This window comes from Dicentrarchus labrax, unplaced genomic scaffold (assembly GCF_905237075.1).
Source record: "Dicentrarchus labrax unplaced genomic scaffold, dlabrax2021, whole genome shotgun sequence".
Classification (NCBI taxonomy): Eukaryota; Metazoa; Chordata; class Actinopteri; family Moronidae; genus Dicentrarchus; species Dicentrarchus labrax.
In genome coordinates this window covers 24,930,156-24,956,289 of record NW_026136723.1, presented here as the reverse complement: position 1 = coordinate 24,956,289, position 26,134 = coordinate 24,930,156, and the positions used below count along the sequence as shown (strand labels likewise).

At 41.3% G+C, this 26,134-nt stretch overlaps 1 protein-coding gene across 3 annotated transcripts in view; it reads left to right on the top strand.

Moving 5' to 3' along the window:
* The window catches only part of pvrl2l (PVR cell adhesion molecule related 2 like), a 270,405-nt gene that overhangs the window by 129,257 nt on the left and 115,014 nt on the right, over positions 1-26,134 (top strand). For all 3 annotated transcript variants that reach the window (XM_051391173.1, XM_051391172.1, XM_051391171.1), the window contains exons 5-6: positions 2,226-2,343; positions 3,059-3,207. In XM_051391173.1, coding sequence (XP_051247133.1) covers positions 2,226-2,343; positions 3,059-3,207 — 267 coding nt within the window. The remainder of the gene's footprint in view (positions 1-2,225; positions 2,344-3,058; positions 3,208-26,134) is intronic.

The window sequence follows — 26,134 nt, the reverse complement described above, 5'->3', positions numbered from 1 at the left end:
TTTGATAAAGGTAAAATGTGTGAGTACACAGAATAATAATAAATAATAATAGTGATAATAAAGAGCTGTAATACTACAGAGATGCCCTGGCCTACAAATCTTGTCCAGATGTATAAATATAAATCTATAAAATGTCGTTTTCTTTCAGTGAGATTTCAGTGAATCATTCCATGCAATGTGATTTTTTTTTTACCATATCTTGCAACCCTAGTCTATAACTTTAACAGCCTGAGGTGAGGCCCACAAAAATGTCCTCACGCTCTGAAATTGGTCCTCACAAAGAAAAGGAAAACCAGAGCGCACACACTAACACACTGCGGCTCCTTGTTGTGTGTGTGTTAGTTAAGTGATGGTGCAAGGGATCATGTCTCCTGTCTCCTGTGTAACTCACATCAGCTTTTATAGGTCAACGCTTTCTAGGTGGAACACACATCCCACACACACATCACACCACATACTTGCCCTCCTGTCCTTCTGACTTGCTGTTTCTGTCTTTCACTGCCTTGACACACTGTCCTTTTCTCACACTCCTGTCTTTGTTTCTCTCAGTTGTTTCTCTCTCCCTGTCTTTAGAAATTGTACATGTAAAAGGTGAAGGGAAACAGGGCTAAGCTTTTCTGTTCTGCCTGTTTTAACTTCCTACACACGTCGTTTTGGTTTCCCTTACTTTAACTTAAGACTCTTACGAGAGTGACACAAACTGATTTTCTCATCCTCCTGGTATAAGAGCGGCTTGATTTCGGTGGGGGAAAGCTCTTTAAGGTTGCAAGATTTTCTTTTCCAAATTTTTGACATTTTTACTACAGCGGATCTTGCACACCATCCTTTTTTTGTCTTGTACTGAGGTTTTTGTTTGTGCAACATTCTGACACAGATTAATAAAACATCTGAAACTGGCAGAGATTCTTGAAGACAGTCGGATGTCATCCTGTTTACTATCAATCCTCTAAACCCATTTTACAGTAAACAGCACAAACAGTGCCTTGCATGTTGTGAACAGATGCTTGTGACCCAACGGTGTCATACGCTATCTGCCACAGTTTACATAAATGAACCACACAACTTGATACTGCTAGCTCGTGTCCTTGCCAGGTAGTTCACTTTTGAGCCTTGAGCCGTTTTATGTGCAGACGCCACAGTTCACCTTCCATGGAGTCGACATGTTGAACCACCATGTTTCTACAGTAGCCCAGAAGGAATAAACCAAACGCTGGCACTAGATAGGGCCGTTGGTAGGGGCATTTCACGGCCACCGTATTTTCTCCTTCCCACTTGGAAGGGTGAAGCAACGGAGTTGAAATCTGCAACTAGACTGCCAGATGCCACTAAATCCTACACACTAAACCTTTAAATTGGTGTTCAGGGCAAGTTGTATAATACATACTCCGTAATACATTTTCTTTGTTGATGTCTAAAAAGGTCTTTAGGTTCCCGTCTCAGACAACCACTAGCCCAGACAGCTATAAATTCTCTTTCATACTCACCGCCAATTCTCTGCTCTGCTGTTGCTGCTGGTGTTTTTTATTTCTACTGCGTCCAAATCAATTGCTCCTCAGGGACAAATAAAGGTTGTGAACTTGAACTTGAACTAAACAAAAGGTCTTGATCTTAAATTTCACTACAGAGGAAGACGATATATCCGATCACGAAGCTTAAAATTCTGTTACATGTGCTGCTAACAACAGTTGGAAGCTAAAGATTACACTACACACACAACAAAGTCTGCAGCTTAGATTAATTTACTTTTGGATTCTGGGTCAATTTTAGATTCATTTGGGAACTATGGTGCCATGTGTATTTTTCCCAACTGCAACGGGGGTTGCAGAGGTATTTTGAAAATGCTCCAGCTCAGATTTTCTTCTCTGACTGACTCATTTTTGATAGCAATGAAAACCGAAGCTCATGGGTATTGTGGTATTTCAAGCCATCCACCATGCAAAACTGCACAAAAAACATTATCTCACTGAAAGGTTGACATAGTTAAAACTGCATTGTTGGCATTGTTCCATTTCCCTGTGATTCCTGTGTTTCTTTGTTGAAAACATTTGTGGAACCAGAATGTCAATGCACTGTATTGTGGGGCGTCTCTGGGGATTCAGAACAAACCGAATGGTGTCAAACAACTGTGTGAATCTTATCTTCATTGATTTCATTGTTAAGAAATAAAATTACATTGCAAAAACAGTGTCCTTTACTAACACTCTCTCTCTCTTTCTCTCTTTCAGACCCCCCTTCTGTATCCATAGATGGCTACGACAACAACTGGTACGTCGGACGTTCAGGCGCCGTGCTCTTCTGTGTGGCGAACGCCAACCCTGCGCCCACCACCATCACCTGGACCGCGTAAGAATCAAACTCCATCCGTCTGTGCAGTTGATCCGTCTCCCTCCACCTCCCTAGGAGATAGTGACAGCGTTTCTAATTGTTGCTATAATCACAACAGAAGTGTGCATAACAATCCCTCCTCTTTAATGATCATTTCTGAGTGATTTTTGATAAACACAAATGCTCTTAACATCTCATCCTGATGGACAGATGGTGTGCTGTGTTGTGTGTGTGTGTGTGTGTGAGTGTGTGTGTATGTGTGTGTGGGAAGGGTTTCTTGGTGAATTTTGAGTAGGGAGACAGAACGGCTGTTCGCCTGTCTGTGATTTTGCTCACATTAATGCTGTCTTTGAATACTGCAGTCGCAAACCGTCTCTTGTTCTTCTTGTTTCTTTTTTTTTTATCTTTTCCCATCTTTCTGTTTCTTCTTTTCTCATTTTCCTTTCCCCCTCTCTCATCGATTTGTCTTTTTGATTTTCTTTTGCTTCATCTTATTTTATTCAATATCTCAAACGTATGGTCTGCTTGCTGCTTTTTCTTACTTTTCTTTTATCCCTCCCTCTGTTCTCTCTCTTTCTTCTGTTATCTGTTATCATTCTTTTCTCCTGCTTACCATGTTCGATTTCTCTTTTCCGTTTTCATCTCACCATATGATATGTCCTATTCAACACCTCCCTTTATTGCTTCTCTCCCTCCCTCTTTCCGCCTTTCCCTCCTGCTCCCTTCTCTCCAGGGCGTCTGGTTCTTTGCCAGACACGGTGATGGTGGACGGCAACAAGCTGATGGTGAGGAAAGTGGACGACGCCGTCAACACCACTTTCATCTGCGAGGTCAAGAACAAGTACGGGGCCAGCAGGCACCAGATAACCACCATCGTCAATGGTGAGTCAATCAAACTGCAGATAACACACACATACTGGCTGTACATGTGGAAGCATCGACGGATGCACACGACATATTGTATAATAGAAATGCATGTGTATTTACCTGGAAATATGATGAACACACACAGGTGACAGAGCACAACATCCCATCACAACGTCTTCTCAGACAGCATGATTGCTGACACGCACACACACACACACACACACACACACACTGTGAGTCACACTAGTTCCTGTGCACAGATGTACGTGCATATGTACATGACATGACATTTGCATGCACATAAAGGCCACATCCACTTGCACACATGCATGAACATAAACATAAATCTCTGTCACACACACACACACACACACACACACACACACACACACACACACACACACACGCTGGGATCAGGGCTGATCTGAGAGCTGCAGGGATGCTGTCTCTCTCAATCTTCACATTGGATTTTTTTCATGTTTTCGTCCTTGCTGGTTGGCTTTCAGCAAGGCGCGGCAGAGGCTTTTGATTGACCCTTTCCCCACAGCAGGGCCAAATTGCAGGACAAGGGCCAACTCGAAATGTTTATAACTTCAGATCGAAACCACTCTCTTGAAACTGGAGTCTATACGGCCGCACTGCGACCGGAAAACTGTAGCTCTGCTGGACAGAAATTAAATGTGAATTGTGGTTTATGAGTCTGAGAGCAGGCCCTTGTTGCAGCGTTTTGGCCCTGCGGTGGACACAGCGGTGTTGGGGTTGTTGGTGGGTTTCTAAAATGTTCCAAGGGTTACAAGTTGGTGTGAGCCGGTTTGCCCAGGTTTGTTTTTCTTTTCTTCTTCTGTTCTAACTTCCCATTATTTGCATCCACTATTTATTTTGCATAACAACTAACACCTCCTAGGCATGGGTGCTGTATGTGCTCTATCTTTTTTTCTTTTAAGTTTTCTTTCCTCTTCTTCCTTTGAATCTCCCCTTCCGTCTGGTAAGAACATGACAGCTGTGTCTGCATGCAGTCTCGATCTTTCTGCTGGTTCTTGACTTTTGACGTTTGCTAGTTCGGTGATCCGGCTGCTGCTGCCACGGTGTTCGCTCGGGATTTTTTTGTCTTTTCCTCTGCCCTCTGACGCTTTCACGCATTGATCCGACACACACACATACACCTGCACCCACAAGCACACACACAAACCCAGGAACATGCCTGCATGCTGAAATGCCTCACTGCACATCAGCAGGCAGGCCTCTAAACCTGTTAGTGTGTCTTTTTTTATCACTGTGTGTGTGTTCCCACAGTGTTGCTCTCCACATTGCCTGCTTGACTGGTCAAAATGCTTTCCTTCCTTCTTCTACGATTCCTTTTTGAGGGATTAGTTTGAATAATCACCAGGTTGAGCTTTACAACACAACAACGCAAAAAAAACAACAACTTCTACTCTTTTGCCAAAAGACAGAGAGAAAGCTACATTTAGAAAAATCCGTGGGAATCGGAGCTGGAGATTTGAATTGTCTCCTCTGAGAACAAAGATCCTTTGTAGCCAGGCAGTGTGTTGGGAGGGATGTGTGGGAGGTTCAGAAGTGGCTAAGCTGCTACTGTTCTTGCTGGAAGCGTAGCATTGTGACTGACTCAAAGTATCACGGAGGGTACTCTTTCCCCTTCTAGCGCACACACACACACACACACACACACACACACACACACACACACACACAAAAAAATATAAGCTTAACAAACTGAAATCCTTTACAGACACATGTAAAAGTCCACACTTGACTCATACACAAATGTGTACTCATAAATACACACACATACTTTGAGCACTTTTGAGGACTGGCACACAAACACAAATGGTTTATCTTTCCAAGTACCTGAGATCAAGCCCAGACTTTGTGATTCATCCTCCTCTGTGTTAAATGTGTCCTTGGTGTTAGACCGTTTGCTTGTGTTCCACCACGGTAAAATAACTAGATGGGTATAAAGTAACATAGTGACTTAATCCCTCACTTTAACACGTTTACTTTTAGAAGGTGAGTGCCAGAACTTAAAATGAAGCTGGCAAGGTGTGGGCTGACGGTGCGCTTTGCTGAACAAAGATGGCAGCATGTTTTGTTTACCGTTTTAGCTGACACACTCATCCAAAGTGACTTCCCATGAGTACAGACGGGAAATGTATTGCTGTATTCCTCAAGGACACTGACTTTGGCTGTTGTTGGAATCAAAGCTGTGACCTGTATGGCAGTCTACTCAACCACCATGCCACAATTGTCTTTGTAGAAATCCTTACTTTGTGTGTATGTGATACTTTTTAAATCCAAATTGTATTATTTCAGCATTGACATAATATATGATATACAAAATATCAGCTTGATAAATACTATTTTTTGCAGACTAGATACTTCATTGATAAAATACACCACTAGTCAGCCTTGAACTCCAAATCTCCCCACTCTAGTCAAAAAACCTTAACCACTACACTATATGGTAAGATATTTAGCCCTTCTGGGAACAAATGCTACAAATGAAGCAGGACATTTTATATGCTTACGTGCCTATTCCTACAAAAGTAAACATTTTATAAAATGCCTGAACCACTACACCTAAACCTAATGCCACAGTCCTGTCAACACCATATCAATACCTACTTCTATCACAAAAGTGCATTAAATAAGCTCCTTATTGCGGTGACAGCAGGTGAATCATGACCTATAATGACAGCCTCGCTCAAACTGAATTGGACCACCAGCTCACTGCCCCAGGCCAGTCATCAGAAAAACAGCCCAATGAGTTTAGACTCTCTTTCTCTTGCATTGGCTCAAATCTGTAGGCAGTCGACCAGGAAAACTCCCAACAGTCCAGATGGCCAGTCTGCCACTGGTAATGAATCAAAAAACGACTGCATCATTTGACTCACCTTTCTAAAAATGATTATATACATGGCTGAACGACTCATTCAACAACATGTGAGTTACTAATTAAAGCAGTTAAACCACTGAACCCACTGAATGAATTAATCATATACCTTCTGACCAAAACATGATGCTGCCTATTCTAATAAGTTCTTTGAGTCTGTTTCAGAAAACAAATGTTTTTATAATTTGAAACAAACCAAGTGTTTGTTTAGTTTAGTAGTTCATTCAGAAAATGAGCTACTAAACTAAACACTAGCAGCCAAATGGTTGAACCAATCTGACATTTTGTGTTTGTGCCATGAAATTGTTTGTTTGTCGAATGTGGCATTTTTCCATACACGTATACCCATACTGAGCCAAACAATGAGATCTTGTGATCAGTGTGCACACGGCTCAGAAGGTTTTCCATAGGACAGCATGGCACAGTAGAAGTGATGAATGAAAGTGTGTGTGTGTTTTCTTTTCTTCTTCTTTTCATCTAATCAGCTCACTGTGGCCAGTCCTCCTTGCAATATTTAAAAATAGTCCACTGACAAAATAGCATGTGTGTGATTCTTTCACAATACCAACACTAACAGAGCAAAACCTTGGTCCACTACATTTGCTATAGCTGGTTTGCAATAGAAAGCTCCAAGTACTGACACAGTACTTAGAGCTGCTCATTGTAAAATGATGTTTTCTCTGTAGTCAGTTGCAGTACCATGCATGTATTCAGCCAATTAGTTCAGCCCAAGACACAGCTTTGGTTGAAGAAGTAGACCCTAGTTAACCCTTCTACCAAGCAGACTGACAATATCAAAGGTCAGTGTGCAGTTATCTTCTAAACCGTGCTATCCGTGAGATTTTGAGCTGATTGCAGCTTTTTTCATTTGGAGTGCAGTTAGCGTGGAAGTCGCCATTATTGTACTGTAGAAAGCTGTTTTCACAAAATGGCATGGTGTCTTATGTTAACACAGTACATTCAGTAAACCAAACCGTATCTTTAGATCAGAGTGATCCCACTTTTGTTCTACGTTTCCTGAAGAAAAAAACATTATCAGTAAACCACTTGCCTCTAACTGTAGTGATAGAAGCCAGTCTCTCAGCGTGAGATCTAAACTGTCAGGTGCAGAAGGCCCCTGCTCTCAATAATGTAACAGTTAATACCCCGGCACTTTGTGTACACGGGCCCGACACACCCTGCTAATTTCCCTGCTGAGAACTGTTAACAGCTCCTCTCTGTTCTGTTAAATGGTAGATGAAAGCCCTGTGCTGTCTGGCTTTCCTGCTGCCGTCAAGCAGCCGTCACGTGTCATGATTTCCCGCTCAGCGTCCACCGGGGCAACAACTTAGAGGAGGAAGAGATGTGGGATTGCATGAGGAAAAAAAAAATGTGGGAAGAGAGGTGAGGCAGGAGGAAGAAGAGGCTGAAGGAGTGATGAAGGTAGTGGGGAGGGAGGAAGAGGAGTTGAAGGAAGAGCTGTGAGGCATTTTGGGGAAACCTAATAAACACACACACAGTCCATTTCTCTCTTGTGCATTCTGAGTTCTCATGAGTAAACGCTACTGAAAGACAGCTAGAGATTTTGTTCTTAAGTGTTTTGCTGACGAGAGTGAAAAGTCTACAGCATCCCTCTCAACCACTACATACACACACACACACACACACACACACACACACACACACACACACACACACACACATACAGTACCACCCTGAACTCCCATCCGTTCACATGCACATGATGCCAGCTATGCATGGCTTGCTTGGTCGCCACGGTGCCAGCTGGATCTGCCCAGCACACCGTGCACAGAGAGGGGGAGAGGATGTTGGCAGAAAAAAACGATTGGAGTGGAGGGTGGGAGGGGATATGAGGTGGGGTGGGCAGCAGAAAAAAGACAGAGAGATTGCAGAAGGGCTGAAAACTGAGATAAAGGGGTGGAGAGAGGGTGAAAAAAGCAGAAAGCGGTGGAGAGGCACAAACGGAGGTAGCAGCAGGAGGACAGTGGCAGGAAAGTCCTCTAAAACTCCCCTGACTTCTGGTCCATTTTAAAAGAGCGAACTGGCAGGGGGCCGTGACCCCCTCTGTCCTCTACCCCTCTGCTCATCACTCCATCCTTCCCCCCCCATACATCCAGTCCTTTCATGGGGAATCCAGCTGGCACTGGGCTGGGGGCTGTTGTTGCCGTTCAAGCACACACACACTCACACACACAGTCACATCTGAGGGGACCAGTGGAGAAGCATTTCCTGGATTGCCTGCAGCAAGCAAGATAGCTGTCCACTGGAAAGACACATACTCACTTTGCAGAAACACACACACACACACACACACACACACACACACACACACACAAGGTTTCACACATGCACACACAGACAAATTGGACCATGTAGCTCTGTGCATAAAATAATCAGATGATCTAGCCATGGGGGAAAACGCTGGCACTGACTCTCTCAGACATAAACCCCGAGCTAACCTCTGTGCAGGCTTAATGAAACACACAGAGACGAGGTTGAGTGATAGTGGAATTGTTCTAACAGTATACTATGTTCAAAATAACAGTATAAGTCAATACATTCCTCCCCCACAGATCTTTGTCTGAGGTCATATTTGAGGTAATATGACCTGAAACAAAGATCTATTCATCAGCCACCTTTCTTAATCAGTGTGTGGGGTAGTGTATATTAAAGATCCCTTCCAGACATGTCTACAAATAGTATTCTTGGAACAATAATGTGTGTCTGATGTTGCTTTTCACATAAAACTAATAACTTCCACATAAAATACATAAAAATGCATCTACCTCCATCTACCTAATTAAACATTCCAGAATCTATGAATATACAATTTTTGATCATTTCTAAAGTTTTCCTGCTTGACACAAGCTGTCACCTATTTCACTGTAAAATCCATTCTCAGTGTATGCGCACTGGTGTCTTCAAGTTTCTAAATCACACTTGTATGTACTTGTAAGTAGCATACTGGGATTGCATACCAGGTTGTGACAAATCACAAATCATGCTCGTAGGCCCCGCTCCTTAATATCAGATTGTCATTAGGACATTCGAGGAACTTTTCACTTTCAGCAGATGAATCGGAAACACATACATCATTCTGCACAGTGAAGCTCAAACATCCAACTGTAGGAACAAGACGAAAAACATATTTTTGAGTCGAGATTACTATGAGTTAAACTGATTTAAAACAAATATTCAAGAAGAAAGAAAGAAGAAAGAAAGAAGAAAGAAGAAAAATCCTCTGCCCTCAGGCCATCAGGATGGTGAACTCTGTCGTCTGTACAGTATATCCTCAGCCTTGCCTAACACATGACAGTGCTGTATTGAACCAAACATGGTCAGTTTTTAACCCAGTGATTTCATTATGTATTATTCTTTATTGCATACTAGCCTGTTTAGTACAGCCTAGACCACCCTGCATTTGACTGCACACATTGAATGGACATGCAACAAATAGAACCTTTGAATCTTGAATACATCCTACCTTGTTTTCCTTTAGTTAAGTGGCACATGTAGGATAATGCACTATGAGGTGTCCCTATGTACAAAAATAATGGCTGAGGCAGAAAAACACAACAAAACCAAAAGTGTTCCGTTTCCACTGGCTCTCTGTTTTTCAGGACTTCTTGTCATGTATTATTACATAAAATGTAGCACGCATTACATGCTTGATAGAAATGTCCTTGTTTCAGTTGTTATTATGCATACAGTAGTACTCTAAACCTCAAAGATCGAAAGTAATTAGAATACAGTACTGGATTGATGTACTGGTTGATTATCGATAGCACCTAGACATTTGTAACAGCAACTGATTCTGCTAGTACAGATTGAGCCACCCATATAGAATTCATTCTGACTGTCCATCTCATTCAGACAGAAACCCGTAGCTAACATGTCTCTGCAGCTCTTCGGGGGTTACTGTACATACAGTATGATGTGTTTCTACAGTAACAGATAGGAACCGGTGGCCTGTTTAGACTAGCAGTCCGATCCCATTTAATATTCCCGTCATGATGGAGCTGATTTAGGTTCTTCTAGTTTGGCCTCAGGCCATGAAACTGTAACATCAGACGAAGCGAAATGCAGGATAAAAGAACAACATGCCCTCCTTCTCATACACATGGGAGGTGTGGATAAGTTTTGGTTTATTGTTGGCTCAGTTTGAAGAGGGTTTTCACTCGTATTTGTATATTAGTACCTTCACGGTGCCAAAAATACAACAGAGCAGATGTCAAACCAAAATAACTGTTTATTAACAGATAATGTAAAATCCACTGAGACGACAAACTGTGGTGGTATTCTATAATTGAATGATAATATTTTGGTAAGAAAATGCTCAGTTTGCTTTATTTTGTCTGGAGAGGGATTTCCTCACAGGATCAATTAGTATAATTTTTGTTTATTCAAATAATTTGGCAAAATATGGAAGCCTTGCTGTGTCTTTGTTATTAGCTTTTTCTTATTATTATTATTACCTGTGTTCAACTGGCCTGTCCGCTTGCACACATACAGCTGTGATTTATCAAAGCTGCTTGGCTTTCAGTGGATGCTGCTATCTGCGAAGCTGCTAAAACAAACAGTGTTGTCAGAGCTCTACTCCAGCACAGCATGCTGTGTCTGCATGTGGTTATTAACAAACGTGTTGTTCCATATAAAATGTGCCTAAAAATGATAACAGAATTCACTGTCACTAGGAAATGTCATTCTTGCGTGGTGTCTTTCACAATTGTGGCTAAAATTGGATTTTGTGGTGAAACACCACACAGGGAAAGACAGTTGAAGTGTCAGAAATTCTTGAGATGTTACAATTTCTTGAAAAGAAGTGAATTAAATCCACCAGCATACAGTATAGCCATGATATGAGGGGAAGGGAACCGCTGTTTTTATGGATAAACAAAATTAATCATCACACTTTGTCATTTTGTCACAATGAAAGTTACTATGTTTTAGATGTTAGTTGATAGGAGTGGTTCAGGGGCAGATGGTTGAAAAGTTTGAGAACAATATTAATGACTGTAACTTTTATCTCTGTCTTTTATACACTAGGAAATAAAAAAGAGGGTTTTTTTTAAATAGGATAATAAAAAAGGTTGAATAGACTGAGCTGATGGGTTGATAGTTAAATACTTTTATTAATAAAAAAAAATGGGTGGAAATCTTTTTTGGGGACTAATTGCTGATCTGCTATCTTATTCTGACAGGTTGGGTGAATCCAAATCTTGGCAGTAACAATGATTTCATCCAGATGAGTTTCATTTCCACAGAGAACCAATGTTTATCCCCCTAAAATGAGAGCCAGGAAATTGGGAGGGGGCTGTGTCTGTGTGTAAGACACTATTCCTCTCTGACAATCAGAAACAAAGCTGAGGAAATCTGATAGAAACTTCCAGAAATCACAGAAAAAGGTCCGTTGTTGCCCCCTTGGTGTGACTGTTGGGGCCGCGGCCACGCAGGGGCAACGTCTGTCAGAGAGATAAGAGCTGAGGAGAGAGCCTCCAGGCTACGGCTTATCACACACACGGACCTGGAGGGAATACACAAACACACACATACACACAGATGTATACGGGGTGGGGGTGTGTGAAGTCTTCCACGTAGAGAGATTTGCGGTTGGGGGGGAGGTTTATATCTCACCTCAGTATCATCGGGTGCCTGGCAGCGGTAACTTCAGCCTATTTCTCTATATCTGTCTCACAGCAGGATGACCGTCCAGTCAACAGATTACCGCCACCGGTGCGGGGCTCAGGAAGAAAGAAAGGAAACTGTCTATGTGTAGCATTTCCACTGGCACGTATTTGTGGTTTATGATTAGAGCCCGTTCAGTGTTTCAGAAAGAGACTGACCCGGGGCAATCAGAGGAAACGCTGTGCTGTTTGTATTAATGGAGCAGTGGTGGAAAATAATCACCCCATCTCCGATTGCGTGACATTCGGCGGTTGATGACGAGACTCAGTTGCTTCTGTAGAGCGGAGTCGACCCCACAGGCTGTTTCTCTAGTTGCATTATGGGTAAAACATCATGTTTGGTGTATTTTGTCGTGTCAGCAACTTTTGCAGGCAGTCTTTCAGACATGCAGCATCAAATAATTCTGTGACTATTTTTAGCAACTATTTTAGCTTTTTGTTAGTTTTAATATCTCAACACAATTTGACATCATGGGCCATGATAACTACAATTGAGACACAATTATACAGTATTATGAATTGTGGATAAAAGACCAAACATTCAACTAAAACCAGTTCTTCTCTCTTTTTTGAACATTTAATAATCATACAGAGGAAAGCTGTAATATACATTAGACTTAAGTGCTGTGTAACTGACTTTTTTCTCATATTGAAATTGTCACTTTTGCAAATTGCTCTTACTATTGTTGTATTGTTATTCTCTCTTTAACCTGTATGTGGAGCCCAATGCTGAATGCAACAAGTTAATTCAGCAAATCTCAAACTGGAACAGAAACAGACAAGAGATAATTGTGGGAGAATTGGTAAATTACAACATTCAGTAAGCAATTAGCTGCCCATGCAGTTATAATAAAAAAAACATGTAACACAGAGACTAATTAACCCCCAATGCAAAGCAGCGACTGCTCTGGCTCAGCAGTGTTATTGTTTTAAGGAATGGGTGGGAGTGGACTATCCCACATGTTAGCAATTAAAATGTAAGTGATGTTTATTCTTATTTTGAGTTAGTGTGTTATTTAAATGCAAACCTTTTGTATGTTGAATCAAAAAGAGAATAAACACTACTTAGCTACTCCAACAAGTAAGAGAAGCTAGACCCCAGTAACAGCTGAAAGTAGTTTTTGTGAATTTCATGAGATTACAGATGTGAGGTTATCTCAAAATAATGCACATCCCCAACCCAATTTAGAATATATAATGCTCTGTTGTCATCATATAATCACAAATGATCATCTGTCTGATTTAAAAAGATTGATGATATATTTGAAAGTGTAACTGTATGTCAGCCACAGATCAACGAGTAAACTTGCTGTAGTAGTGCTGTGTATTTGTCATTTCTTTAACATTACATGACCTACAGTACATTCTTCAAGTACCCTGTCTATTATGTACTGCAAGCACCATCAGGGGAGGAATAGTAGATGTGTGTTTAGGGCAGCAGGGTGGTCTGGTGAGGAGCGAGAAGGTCTCATTATTGAAAGGTCAACAGTTCAGAGAGTGTAGCAGCAGCCATGTGGCCTGTCCTAAACACATCTCCTCTCCATCACTGTATCTATAGTCAGAGCTAAAACACTTCAAATGTCAAACATGAAACGGTTTATCCATGTGAGAATCACTGCTGACTTTGCATGTTAGTCTGTTTAAGAGACTGTACACTTTGGTACAGGTTGTGCAACATTGTCCACACCAGATGCATGCCACTTCTACATTATCAATACCAATTCTGTACAAAAAAATGGCTGCATGTAAATATACAAGAATATATTCCAGGGAAAATATTTAAAGGTCTGTTCCAAAGAGGTTTGTAACTTGAGTCAAGCTACAATTAAAGGAACACAAATTGAAGTAGAGTGAAAAAGGTGGATATTTGGGGAATTTTCCTGTAGCGTGTGTACATAAATGACACCTAATTAGGATTAGGCCTATAATTAGCTTAAAATACAAAATACTTCCACAGAGCATAATAGGAATGAATTTAGAAAAGTGGCTGTGTGGTACAGGAACAAATTAGCAGAATTAACAGAGGGGATTAGGCCTTTGATTAATGGAAAATGAACAAAAATAGGGTTCAAGAGGTTAACACGAAGGAATAGAGAGGGTGCTGGCTGCACAGAATAAAGTCTGGTTATTTCTACCAAGTCTCATTGCTAGATTATTTTCTGGGAAGCGGGCCAAAAATTGGTGTTACATTCTCAGCCGGCGGCTGTCCCTTTTTTGTCCTTCAAGACAGTCGCAGAGACAAAGAATTAAACCGAAATGCAGTGAGACCACAAGAACAGAGGGCTTCTTTCACAACCAGACAGCACCTCTTCTCTTGAAGAATTTCCACATTCTGGCATCAAGGACTATCTTTTTCACTTAAAGAGGGGGCAGGCAACATACACAGCTGAGATCAAGTAAAGATCTAGATCAGGTAGAGAAAAAACTGAAAACAATGTCCATCTGAGGAAGTCAGTTAAGATGAATCTAACATCTTTTTTTAATTAAGACTCATAAATATTGCTGGCCCCGTGATTTAATTTATGTCACTTGGTTCGCAAGAAATATGAAAGATCTTTCTCATGTCAGGAGACAGTCTTGAAGAAAAAAGGTGTGCAAAAATACTGAGTTTTCTATTCCATTTCTTGTCTGGTTAAATTGATGTGGCTGACCCTCCTGGCAGTTAATGAGTAGTTTTAAAGCTGAAAGTGGAAAATCGATTGCTTTCTTTGCATTACAGCATTTCAATCGCTGTACTGAATTGACCACTCAGAGGCTTTTGTTACTTAAGAACAGCAGCATTATCAATCATTTTTAGCGTGAAAATGAGCTTTAAAATGTTACCCTTGTCCTCGTTTTTAACTACATTTATGTCATTTAAATGACCCACCAGTCCAAAAACTTACCAAACTGGTCTGTGGTGTAATCGACTTTCCATCAACCAAACCCAGCCTCTACTTGGAAATATATCCATCTTGTCGAAACAAGATGCATTATTGATATGTAGCCAGCAGAGTTGGAATAGGAGCAGGGGGGTTGAAGGGGTTGAGTGTTGCGTGGTATATAGTCTAAATATTGTAAGAGAGGTACTTGTTTCTCTACGTTCCTTGCCTAAATATTTTACGTTTGGGGCCTGTACGGGTTGATGCAGTCAAGATTTCAAGACTTTCTATTTTACTGCTGCAGTCAGAGGAGAAGGGTGAGCTCATTGATAGAGCTGAACTCGAGCCGAGGCACTGCTGGTTTCAATCAGGGAGAGGCAGCATGTGGGTGACCCATGAATGTACAAACGAGCACACGCTCGCACATAGACTCGTCAAGTACTGTATCCACCTCCTCTGGGCTTCTTTCCAGTTCTTGGCTTCTCTCTTTTCAGTAGTTGTGGTTTTCTGAATCTGCCATCCTTGTCCGAACTTCTTCAGCTGTCTGGCTCCAGGCAGAATTACATGTAATATTCACTACACACATACAGAAAGACTGTACACTGCACGGTACATATATGCCTGTGTGCTCTGTACATATATCTGGGGTTTTATTATGTTATACAAATGCACAAATTGCCATCCTGCATTTTACATGCAGAAGTGCACACTGTACTTATGGCTCCTATTTGCCTCTCCACACAGATATGTTCGTTTTATGCACATTCGGCACTGGACGCATGCACAGGCTCATTCTTCACTGGACTCACAGGGTCAGATGTTAGTTGTGTTACCTGCAGCTGAAGCTCAGTGAGGGAGCGGTCCATGATTACCTCTGTGCTTCTGCTACTGCTCAGCCGCTCTTTTTCGCTTTCTTTTTTTAATGCACTTCATTCCCGCACACAGGTACAGATACACAGTCACACAAATACACACTCAGGATTACACATGGAAACTCACACAAGTACTTACATAAGCAGATACAGTGCACACGCGCAAACACAAACAGTCTTGAACTCTATAGAGACAAACGCATGCACACACACACACACACACACAAAACATCCGATTTGTGTCGGGGGCTTAGTCATATTTCTCATTTCTCTCAGTGTTGCTACTGCGAGCTATTCCCTTCTGGTCTGACACATCCAAAAACCTCAATAAACCGCCCATCTCCCTCTCTATGTTTGTGTGTTTGTCGGTGTGTTTATTTGTGTGTGTGCATGTGTGTGGTTGTGGGCCAGACAGAGCAGCCTCTAATCCTGCAGACCAGTGCAATGTCTTTCAATTAGCCAGCAGGGCTTGTTCATGGCCAGCTGGGGTCAGACAGCTATCACAATGTGCAGCTAATCCACTACGGACTGATCAATGAGGAGTAAGAAAGAGGGGGAGGAGAGGTGGAAGGTTTGGAGTTGGGGATACAAGGAGGGATGTAAGGTTACATGTTTGATAGAGACAAAGGTTTCACGCTAAAAGACCTTTTAGGTTGGTAGGCAGGTAGGAAAAGGAGGCATGAAGGTAAGATCGACTGGAGAAAAGGAAAAGGGCAGGAGAGAATTGAGAGGAGCCTGGTTCCAGACCTCTAAATCGCTGCCCACATCTCCAATTTGTTCAGTAATTTATATAGATCTGGTGCCCATTGACAGCAGTTTCCATTATTTGGAGAAACAGTCGTCAGGTCAGAACTTAGTAGGTGGGAATGCCGACTTAATCTTCCTGTATACTTTATGTAGCAACATTCATGAAAAAGAGTGTTGGAAAATAAAATATAATGAAATTAAAACAAGTGTGGATCCAGCTGCACAGGCTGTTCTAGGCCAACTTAAAAAAGAAAAAACTCCCCCCAACAATATGTCGGCTGAAATTAAAGGAAATTCTTATTCAGTGTGATTATCACGCTAAATCGGAAGAAGCTTTATCTTCTGTACATATGTAACACACAATGTGTAGACTAAATTACCATTAGCAGCTGTGACATTAGTTGGTTAGCTTTGAGCCTCCCACCATAAAAAACAGTTGGAAGGATGCTTAAAGCTACTGTAAGCAGGTGGGTGTGTATCTGTTAATGCTTACGCGTTCTTCAGAGAAAGAAATGAAGATGCCAGGCGAGACTGTCACTCCTCCACGTCTTGAGAGACAGGATCATGTTCAAATACACCAATTCAGTCTCCGTCTAAGTAACACAAAAGTGTAAAGTGATTGTTTGTTTGCTGTAATTACTCCTAATTACTGTTGTATATTACCACATTTCCAATAAACCCTGTTGCTTCCTGCAGCACACAGAATATTACTATGTGCCATTCACCCTTAAAAATTAGCACTTCCATTCTGTTTTGTGTCATAGACAAATTTGTGGTTGTGCGATAAAGTAATTGAATCAGTGACGGCCCTTTCTTGCGATCTTGCTAGCCATCATACTAGTGTCTGAGACTAATGTGTTGCTAATGTATTTTACTCTTTTACATTTACTCTTGTGGACTCTGTGTATGTCTATTAGATTAATTACTGTGTTGTACTTTTTATGGGGACTTGATGTTGATCTTCCACTTGCGATACGTTGTTTCATCCTGGCTTGAGGGACAATGTAACTAATTTAACAGTTACTCTTATAAATGTTGTTTCCTCACTTGTGTATTATAATAAAGTTGGTCTACTCCACCTGGCTCCCCCAGGCCCTTCAGTCAGTACTCCATGCCAGCAAAGACATACACTGGAGAAAGTGGTCAACATTTTAATGACCACGTTTCCAAAGTTGAACATACTGGGATTTGTCTTCCCATAACATCACGTTATTATTGCTGTCTTGATTTTTGCTTTCCATTTGTGCTCCTGATCATATTCATGATCAGGAGCACAGGGAGTGGAGAGGGTAGAGGTGGATAAAGGAGCATAAAGAGCAGTGGCTTTTGAGAGCGGCTTTAATCCTGTCCACACTGGGTTTGCTGTTTTCCTCCCTCACCGGCTCCCCCATCCTCCCTCTTCTTCTCCCTCTCCCCCCCTCTTTTTTTTTTTTTTTTTTACTGTTTTTAAAGCATGGAAGGGATCCATCTGAAATGAGCAAAGGCATGCAAGCGCATATTCATTTCCCTCTCCCTCTTTCTTTTCCACCCTCTTTCTTTCTACTCTCTTGGGCCCCTTTAGCCCCCCACTCCGCTTCTCTCTCCCCCGTTTCACTCTCCTCTCTTCCATGGTCCAGATTTGCTTAGAAATGAGTCACCCGACCACAAACCACCCCATTTAAGAGGGTGGGAGCTGCAGAGATGAGGGGGGGTGGGTGATGGAGGAGTGGAGGGTGAATTAGAGAGGGAGATGGATTGAGTGAGAGTGGGCGACAGGGATGGAGAGAGAGAGGGGAGAGGGAGGCTGATGGCTGTTTTTCACTCAGCTGGTTTTGTTGATCAGTATCAACAGCCAAGGTCTGGATCCAATCAGCTCCCTGCATTCAGCCAAGCAGAATAAGACTAAAAATATATTTGACAGTGCACAACACTGGCGCACGCACGCGCACACACACACACACACACGCACGCACGCAGCAGCAGCAGCAGCAATGCAAATTCTGTGCATAATGCAGCACAGACGGGGTGTAGAAGCAAGAGCACTTACTAGGGTTTTGGATTATGACACATGGGTGTGTGTGTGTGTGTGTGTGTGTATGCGTGCGTGTGCGCACATGCCCATGCATATTAGCTAGAATCTGCACTGAATTAATGAAGCCACAGACATGTAGGTGTGAGACATCACACTAATTACGCCAGCAGTGCTGTAGCCTCGCCATCAATAATGTTCATTAAACTACTGAACCCTCTCAAGTTGACGGCTCTGTGTACAAGTGTGTGTGTGTGTGTGTGTGTGTGTGTGTGTGTGTGTGTGTGTGTGTGTGTGTGTGTGTGTGTGTGTGTGTGTGTGTGTGTGTGTGTGTGTGTGTGTGTGTGTGTGTGCGTGCAAAAGCAACTTGTTCACACAAGCAACGAGTAAGCACCACAGTAGGATGATGGATCGCTACAGATTTGCATTAAATGCTTCTTTATGTGGACATGGCTGGCTGACAAAGGGTATTTTTTATCATCTCTGCTGGCTCAAAGTTTCAAGCAAACACTGATAATAAAAAATGCAAAACATAATCTCAGTCATAACTTGAATAATTTACAGCGCAAGTGTGAGGGTTGTTTAAGTCAAGTAGGTCATATGATTCTTTCCGAATCAGTCTGAGAGAAACCCACATGGGTGGAACATTTTATTAAAACTTTGACATGTTTACTCTTTTAGTCCAGTTGGTTTGGCTACATAAGTGAAGACAGTTCCATTAAAACTCCAACCAAAACCCCTGAACAAAAGAATCTTGGTCCAAGAGCCATGTGGTGCAGCTTGTTAAATGAAAAGGCTGTAGGACTTTACCCAAAACTTCAAGGTTGTAGTGTATTTATACACTGATGTTGATACCTGACACTAAGCAGTTTCTGATCTCTGGAAAGCTGAGCTTTAACAAATTGAACCCATGGGAAACTGCAGCCTGGACCAATACTCAGCTGTTTCCTCATGTGTCCTCACAAGGAGGGGAAATTATGGCCAGGAACACAAACGTTACAGGAACTAACATTACTTATTTTCCAGTAATTCTCTTACCTGGCAGCATGTCAGCTTCCCAGAACTGTCCAGTAAACAAGCTAGTTGAGAGACTTGTGACTTTTTCTTTACAAGCTGTGGTGCTCTTTTAATCAGACAGTGAGAAAATAAATTAACCATATAAAAAACTTTAACAAACTTTAACAAAGTAACAAAAACAAAAAAATTGAAGTGGGTTCGCATCCTTAGTCAGAGATCTGGAATCAAACCTCCTATCTTTATATTACAGGTTTGTCTCTGTAATCACAGGCCACCCTGCTGGCCCAGTGGGTAGTAAGTGTTCATTTTGCACGTAGCAATCTGGGTTTGATTAAATCAGATTTACAAAATGCATGCACCACTTGACTGCTGTCTTCTCCCTGTAATAAAATTTAATGGCTAATTGTAAAAGGGTGCCTTACAGACAGTTACGGCCAGCGTGACAAGACATCCTGTGATCCGCAGGCTCTCAACCCTTTTAAGGTCACAGAACTCGCCTTGCACACATTTCGCAGGCGTACCTAATTATCCACTGCTTGAGGATGTCACACAAGCCTGTATAATCACGCAGGAAAAAGAAGAAAAATCTTCTGAGAAGACATTCCCAGCAATATGTGTGGACTCAGGGGGGTGTTACCATGGCACTGCTGTCAGATGAAAACGATGTATCTGTAACAGAAGGTTTACAAGTCTTCTTGAAAAGAGAAGCATAATTTCCTGATGAATCTCCATGTATGAACTTAATAATAGGTTTAAAGGCTCAAAGGTCTTGAAACCCTTTTAACACAAGCAACTACACAGAGTTTCAATTAAAGTCAGAAAATAAAAAAACAGTCAAAAATGTAATTTTTATATTGAAGCGTAGCCTTGTATGATCATAAGTGGACAGTGAAAAAAAAAAACTGTTGGTTAAGAAGCAAATACCTTTAAAATGTATTTCCTGGCATGTTTTTAAAAGAGCCATTTTAAAAGCTTGAACTGACCTTGATTATCAGTGAGGTTTAACAAACTATTAAGTATAGTTTGCAGCAAGTTGACTCAGCTCAGTCATTGTTAAATAACAGATTAATGTATTTTAAAATCATGGCCCCATTGCTGTATAGCTAAAGTAAACTGTTAATGGTCTCCGTTTGTACACTGTAATGTACACCTCTGGCGGTCAATATCAGGCTCTCTACTCATCTGACTGGTGTTAGTGGATGTACATGTACTCAGAATCAATATCCAGTCCTGTTGCTTCCATTTTGTTGCCTTGCAGTGTGTTTTTATGGCTACATTTTACAACTGTACAGTTAATCTTCACTCAGTAAAACTCCTGGCTGGAGTTTTTTTTTTCCTCTGAGGCCTTTTATTTTGTGGTGTTGTGTCAGAGTGGGATTTTTACACTTGTGTGTGTGTTAGTGTATGTATGTAAGAACAAAAAACAACGGCCAGCAGTCTAGTTGTGTGCTAACACATATACGCCGCCAATAGCTTGTCAGAAGTGAGTTAAGGTCCTTTAGTATGTTCATACTCTCTTGTGCATTTTGTGTGTATACATGAGTGCAGGATAACACAAGTGTGTGTACAGGCACTTAGTCATTTTTGTGCATGTACTTTAGGCTAAGGGTGGTTATTTAGGTGAATGGAGCCTGGAGTGGGGGAAATCATCTGCGGAGTGTGTGTGTGTGTATTTTCGTGTGTAAGTGAGTCATTTATTGAGTGTTTGTATGAGCAACTGTGTGTGCAGCAGCTGGATGCTAAATGAGTATAGAGCTGGAAGAGGAAGGTGAGGAGGCACTTGGGAAACCTTCTGAAGTTCATAACCCTTGCAGGGGGCCACAGAATGAGTGAAACTTAATTAGAGTGAGTGTGTGTGTGTGTGTGCGCACATGTGTGGATTGGGTTGATGTGTGCGTGCTCATGCATGTAGGTGCATGTCACGTGCATGCCTTTTGTAAGTTTGACGGAGTAAAAAAAAAAAAGCAACACAGATAAGCTTGCAAGGTGAAAGGGGGTAATGAGCTTAGAAAAGATGAATCCACCCATTTATCTCCACTTCCATCCATCCATCCTTCTATCCATCATCTATCCATCCATTCCTTTATCCCCACCCACCCACTGCATCCACCCTCTTTCCCTCCATCCCTTTCTCTCTCTCTCTCTCTCTCTCTCTCTCTCTCTGTCTCCTTCCCGTCTGTCTTTGCTCTTTAGTTTTCATCCCATCTGCTTGCTCTGTGTCGGAAAGCATCCATTTAAAATCCTGAGAGTCTCAGAGGAGAGAGCACAGCGAGGCTCAATGGGCCAAGAAAAATGCCAAAAACAAGATGCTTAAAAAAGTCATTCTGACTTTTTCCCCTCTCCCTGCCTTTCTCTGTTTCTTCTTTAGTTTTTTCTTTCTCTCTCTCTCTTTTTTTTTTTTTTACCACCCTCTGATTATTTCCTCGCTGATGAAAAGCGAGGGGAGAGAGCCGGAGATGAAAAGCACCGGGTAGAATCCGTGATGAAGAGACAGAATTGAAGATGATTTAGGCAGGAAATTTCCTCCCTCACTGCTGCATCGAGGGGTTGCATGAGGAAATGATTGAGATCGTCATGGAAACACCGGTGGTTGGATGCAGAAGGGGGGGGCTGTGTAAAATTTTGCTTGTGGGGCAAAGGAAGTGTGTGTGACGATCAAGGATAATCAGGCCTAATTGAATAGACAGTATGGCTCTTGCTGTGTGTGTGTCTGCATGTGTGCAAGTTTGTCTGTGTCATCAAGGGTAATTAAGCAGAGTGTGTGTGTGTAAGTGAGAGAGTTTGTGTGTGTGTGATGTACAACCGCTGTGGCCGGGTTAGAGATGTGACACAGATACACACTGAAGGCTTTTAGCGTCTAGTGGCTAATAGATGTTTGAGGTTTGTGTGTGTGTGTGTGTGTGTGTGTGTGTGTGTGTGTGTGTGTGTGTGTGTGTGTGTGTGTCTGTGTCTGTGTGTGTGTGTGTGTGTGTGTGTGTGTGTGTGTGTGTGTGTGTGTGAATGGAGGTTGTTTTAGCTACAGTTGGGAAGAAACACCCAGGGTTTTAGTTCTGTACTTTACATTCTGCTGTGTTAATATCCCTTAAACCAAAGTTAAAATGATAGCAGCATTGTTCTATGTAGTTTAGTTTATTTATTTCTCAGGGACAGTGCAAAGGGCTAGTTTACATCATTCCAGGTGTAAGAATTGGCAGCCTGAAATAAATCAAGAAACACGTTTAAAACAATAATCATGATTTAAGGCATGTTAATTACAGTTAAAGGGAAAAAAGTCAATTACGGAACAGCTTCACAACAGCAGACATAAGCAAAAACCAACAAACATGTAACGTGTTGGGCACAGATTTCTTATCCATGCGCACAAGTTAAAAACAACACCTGCAGCTGAACTCCATAGCAACAGGATACTGAAAGTGAATGTGGTTATTTGGTTTTGTCTTACACACAGGAGTCAATGATATGGAGCTTTTTGTTTTGTTTTTGTGTGTTTAAGTTGTCTACTGATTGTATATGTAGTATCTCAGTGCTTTGTCCCCTGTCATAGTATTTAATTGCAAAAACTATCAAAAAAAAAAAAGTATTACCAAACATGCACAGTTATACTGAAGGAAAATGGCCCAATTTACCTGTTGAAAAAGCTACTTTTACCTTAATGGAGTGTACCTACTGAGTCAGCTTCACATTAATATGTATATAAATACCTTTAATGGCCTAGATGCTCTTTGTAATAGTTTTACTTAGAGGAACACCACATGTTTCTGGAAACTGGCACAGTCAGTATGCTTTGTCATTCATGAATAAATGCTAATCAAATTCACTCAGATGCTGCATAAGTAGTGCCCTGTGCTTTCCTGTGCACTATCATCAACTGGAAAATTGTAACCTATTATCTCCTCATGACGCATGTCCTTCAGACGGACCTCCTGTGTCTCTTTCGTCACGCTTTATTTGCACCTGTCCGCTCAAGGTACAAGCACAGGTTTACTTCTTGAAATCAACCTAAGATACAATCCTGAAAAATGCACCTTATCAAAGTCAGCTGTAAAATATTAAGCTTCAGCTGGCTGTGTCAGTGAAGAGGTTAACCTTAAATCCTCCTCCTACTGTACATCCCTGATTTCCTGTCTTTGTGGCCTCCGGGTGCCATTAACCTCCCGTGATAACATTTAGCCTTGGTCTCACCTCCCCCACCCCCGCTTATATGTGCTAGGATTAGGATCCTGTGCCTCCAGGACACACTGCTTATACATGGGGAGGCTAAATCATGACATAATTCCTTTTACTGTATTTTGGTTATGGCTTTACAAAACATAACACAAAACTTAGTTCATGTATGGTTCTCCTGGAGGTAAAAATAAACCAATGTCAGTGGTGTTAAAAAAGATAAGCAGCAAACTCACAACAAATAGAAACCATTTGTCATTAATTTGGGTAAAAACTGAAGCGATCCTCTATCTGTGCCTGTGGCACTGGTTCCATTCTGGAAAGACATAGAGACAACAGAACTTGTCTTATATAAAATAATAATAACATAGTAATAATATTAATAATGTTTATTTGTATAGTACTTATCAAAACAAGCACTACAAAGTGCTTTACAAATAGAAACCCAACAATAAAATACACAGTAAGGTATGAATAACACTCATGCATCTGGAATAATAGAGGAAAATATATGATTAAAAAAACAAAGGATGAAATGTAAAAACAGCAGCATTAACTACAGAGAAGTCTGTTCTCAACAACAAAAAATGTATTTTTACACTGATGATGGGATAATGGTGATGGGGCACTTCTCCGTGTTTGCCAGATGGCAAATAGTATTTACTAAGTGTCTGGGTGCAGGATATTTTCTGTCTATTCTTTTCATGATCATGGCATTCATAATCCTGGAAGGTCAGAAGGCCAGATAAATCTAGCTACCCATTACCAGAATAGCTGTTGGCTAGAATGGCTAGTTAGAAAACCAACATTATCAAGAGCTAGCTCAAAGTTTAGTTTATACAGATTAAAATTAACTAATTCACGTTAATAGTTACCATTTCTTAATTTTGGTCTAAGTTCACAGCCCCCAAAAATGAACAGTTCACGTTCATTTCTTCCGGGGTTTTGTTTAATGAGCTGCTTTACAAAATGTTGGGAGTTTGACTTGGGTGGAGGTACTTTGCGGCTGTTGGTTTGTGGTCTTACTCTGTTAATAATTTCTTGTGATCATCTTTCACTTAATGAGCCTGCTTTCTTCAGCGGTGCACCTATATAATAACTCCACTGGAAAATGAAAGTGATACTTTGGTTCCACCTGGAGTCGTTTCCTTGTGTACTCCTTTTTTCTCTTTTAATTGAGTTTTACCTCAAAAGTGCGTGAGCGTCGTTATCTCTCGCTGGAGTTAACGATGCTCATGTCCTAGTTCACTAGATGCAAACAGATTACATTTTCAGTTTTCCATTCACCAAAAACGTAAACACGTTAAAGGAACGCTGTCCATATCAGTATCTTTTTTATACAGAGCATCTGTGTAACCTTACAAAGTAAAACTAGTAACAGTTTTTTTCCTGGCTCTCCCGACTGTGGTTGAACTGAGTCATTTAAATTATTTGTGCCTCAGGAGCAGGTCGGGTTTGTACAGCCAACATTCTAGGTTGAAGGTTGTCCTACTTATGCAGGAGACACTCTTTAATTATGGTGCAATATCTGTAGTGAACCTGCGAGCATTCTTCTAGAAGATGCACCAGCTAATATTCCTGCTGACCTTTGTCTTAACATTGCAATTACTTGCATTCTGAGAAACCTGCTTAACTTTGTGTAGGAGGACTTCTTTACCCCTACAAGTCAAAAAGCAACTGAAATCAACATTTAAATAATATAGTTGCCTTTTCATGGTGCAATCCATAGTGATAAGTTAAATATTCAGGCAACTTTATGAGCCCATTATAGGACGATATCCAAGCTCAGTGTGTAATCGCTATTCAGTAACATATCAAAAACATTTATAAATTGTCTTCTCTGCTTGTGGAATCCAATACAATAAAACAGGCAAAGGAGTATTTTATTTAATACAGAAAGTCAACTTTTCTGTCTAAGTAGGTGGTCTTTGTGGTTTGTCCTTTTGTATTTTGTCTTCAAGTAGGTGTTTTGATGTTTGGAGCATATTCATGGAAACATTTTTATATGTCTTGTCCTTGACCAAAAGCTTCTTTTAATGAGAATTCCCACTGTGGAGCTTTTACAGTCACTGCCTCTGGCTTGTTATATGACTGTTGAAGCAGCTCTCTGTGTTTTCAGGCCTGATTTCGGTTCTGAGAACGATACACGGCAAGAGGAAGGAGAGAGGTGGTGAAGGAGATCAACAAAAAGATTATTTAGATTCCACTATTTTCATGCCCTTTAGACTATTCTACCCTCCCATCTCTCTCTCCCCCACTCTCTCTCCCTCTTTTTCTCTCTGTCTCTCTCTCTGTCTCTCTTTCCCTGTTTCTCTGTCTCACTCCACCCTTCTAACTCCTTCCACCTTGCCTCCTCACATCCCAAATCTTCTCATTTAGATTATCCCTACCGCAGTGAATGTAACTGAGTAGAAATGGATAGTTTTCACGGGCCTCTCTCTCCCCCTCTTTCTCTCTTCCTCTCTCTCCCTCCCCCCTAATCTCCTCCATGTACATGACACTAATACAGAGACTGATATAAGCTCCCCTGCCTCTCTCTATGACATTTATCACCGTGCTTCTTAATGCAGGCAGGCTGCTGCTGTTGATGAGAAATAAGGATGACAAGCATGGCCTATTTTCTTGCTAACGATAGTCTCCCTGCTTTTTTGCTTTTTTCACTTTTTTGTGAAAATATGTTC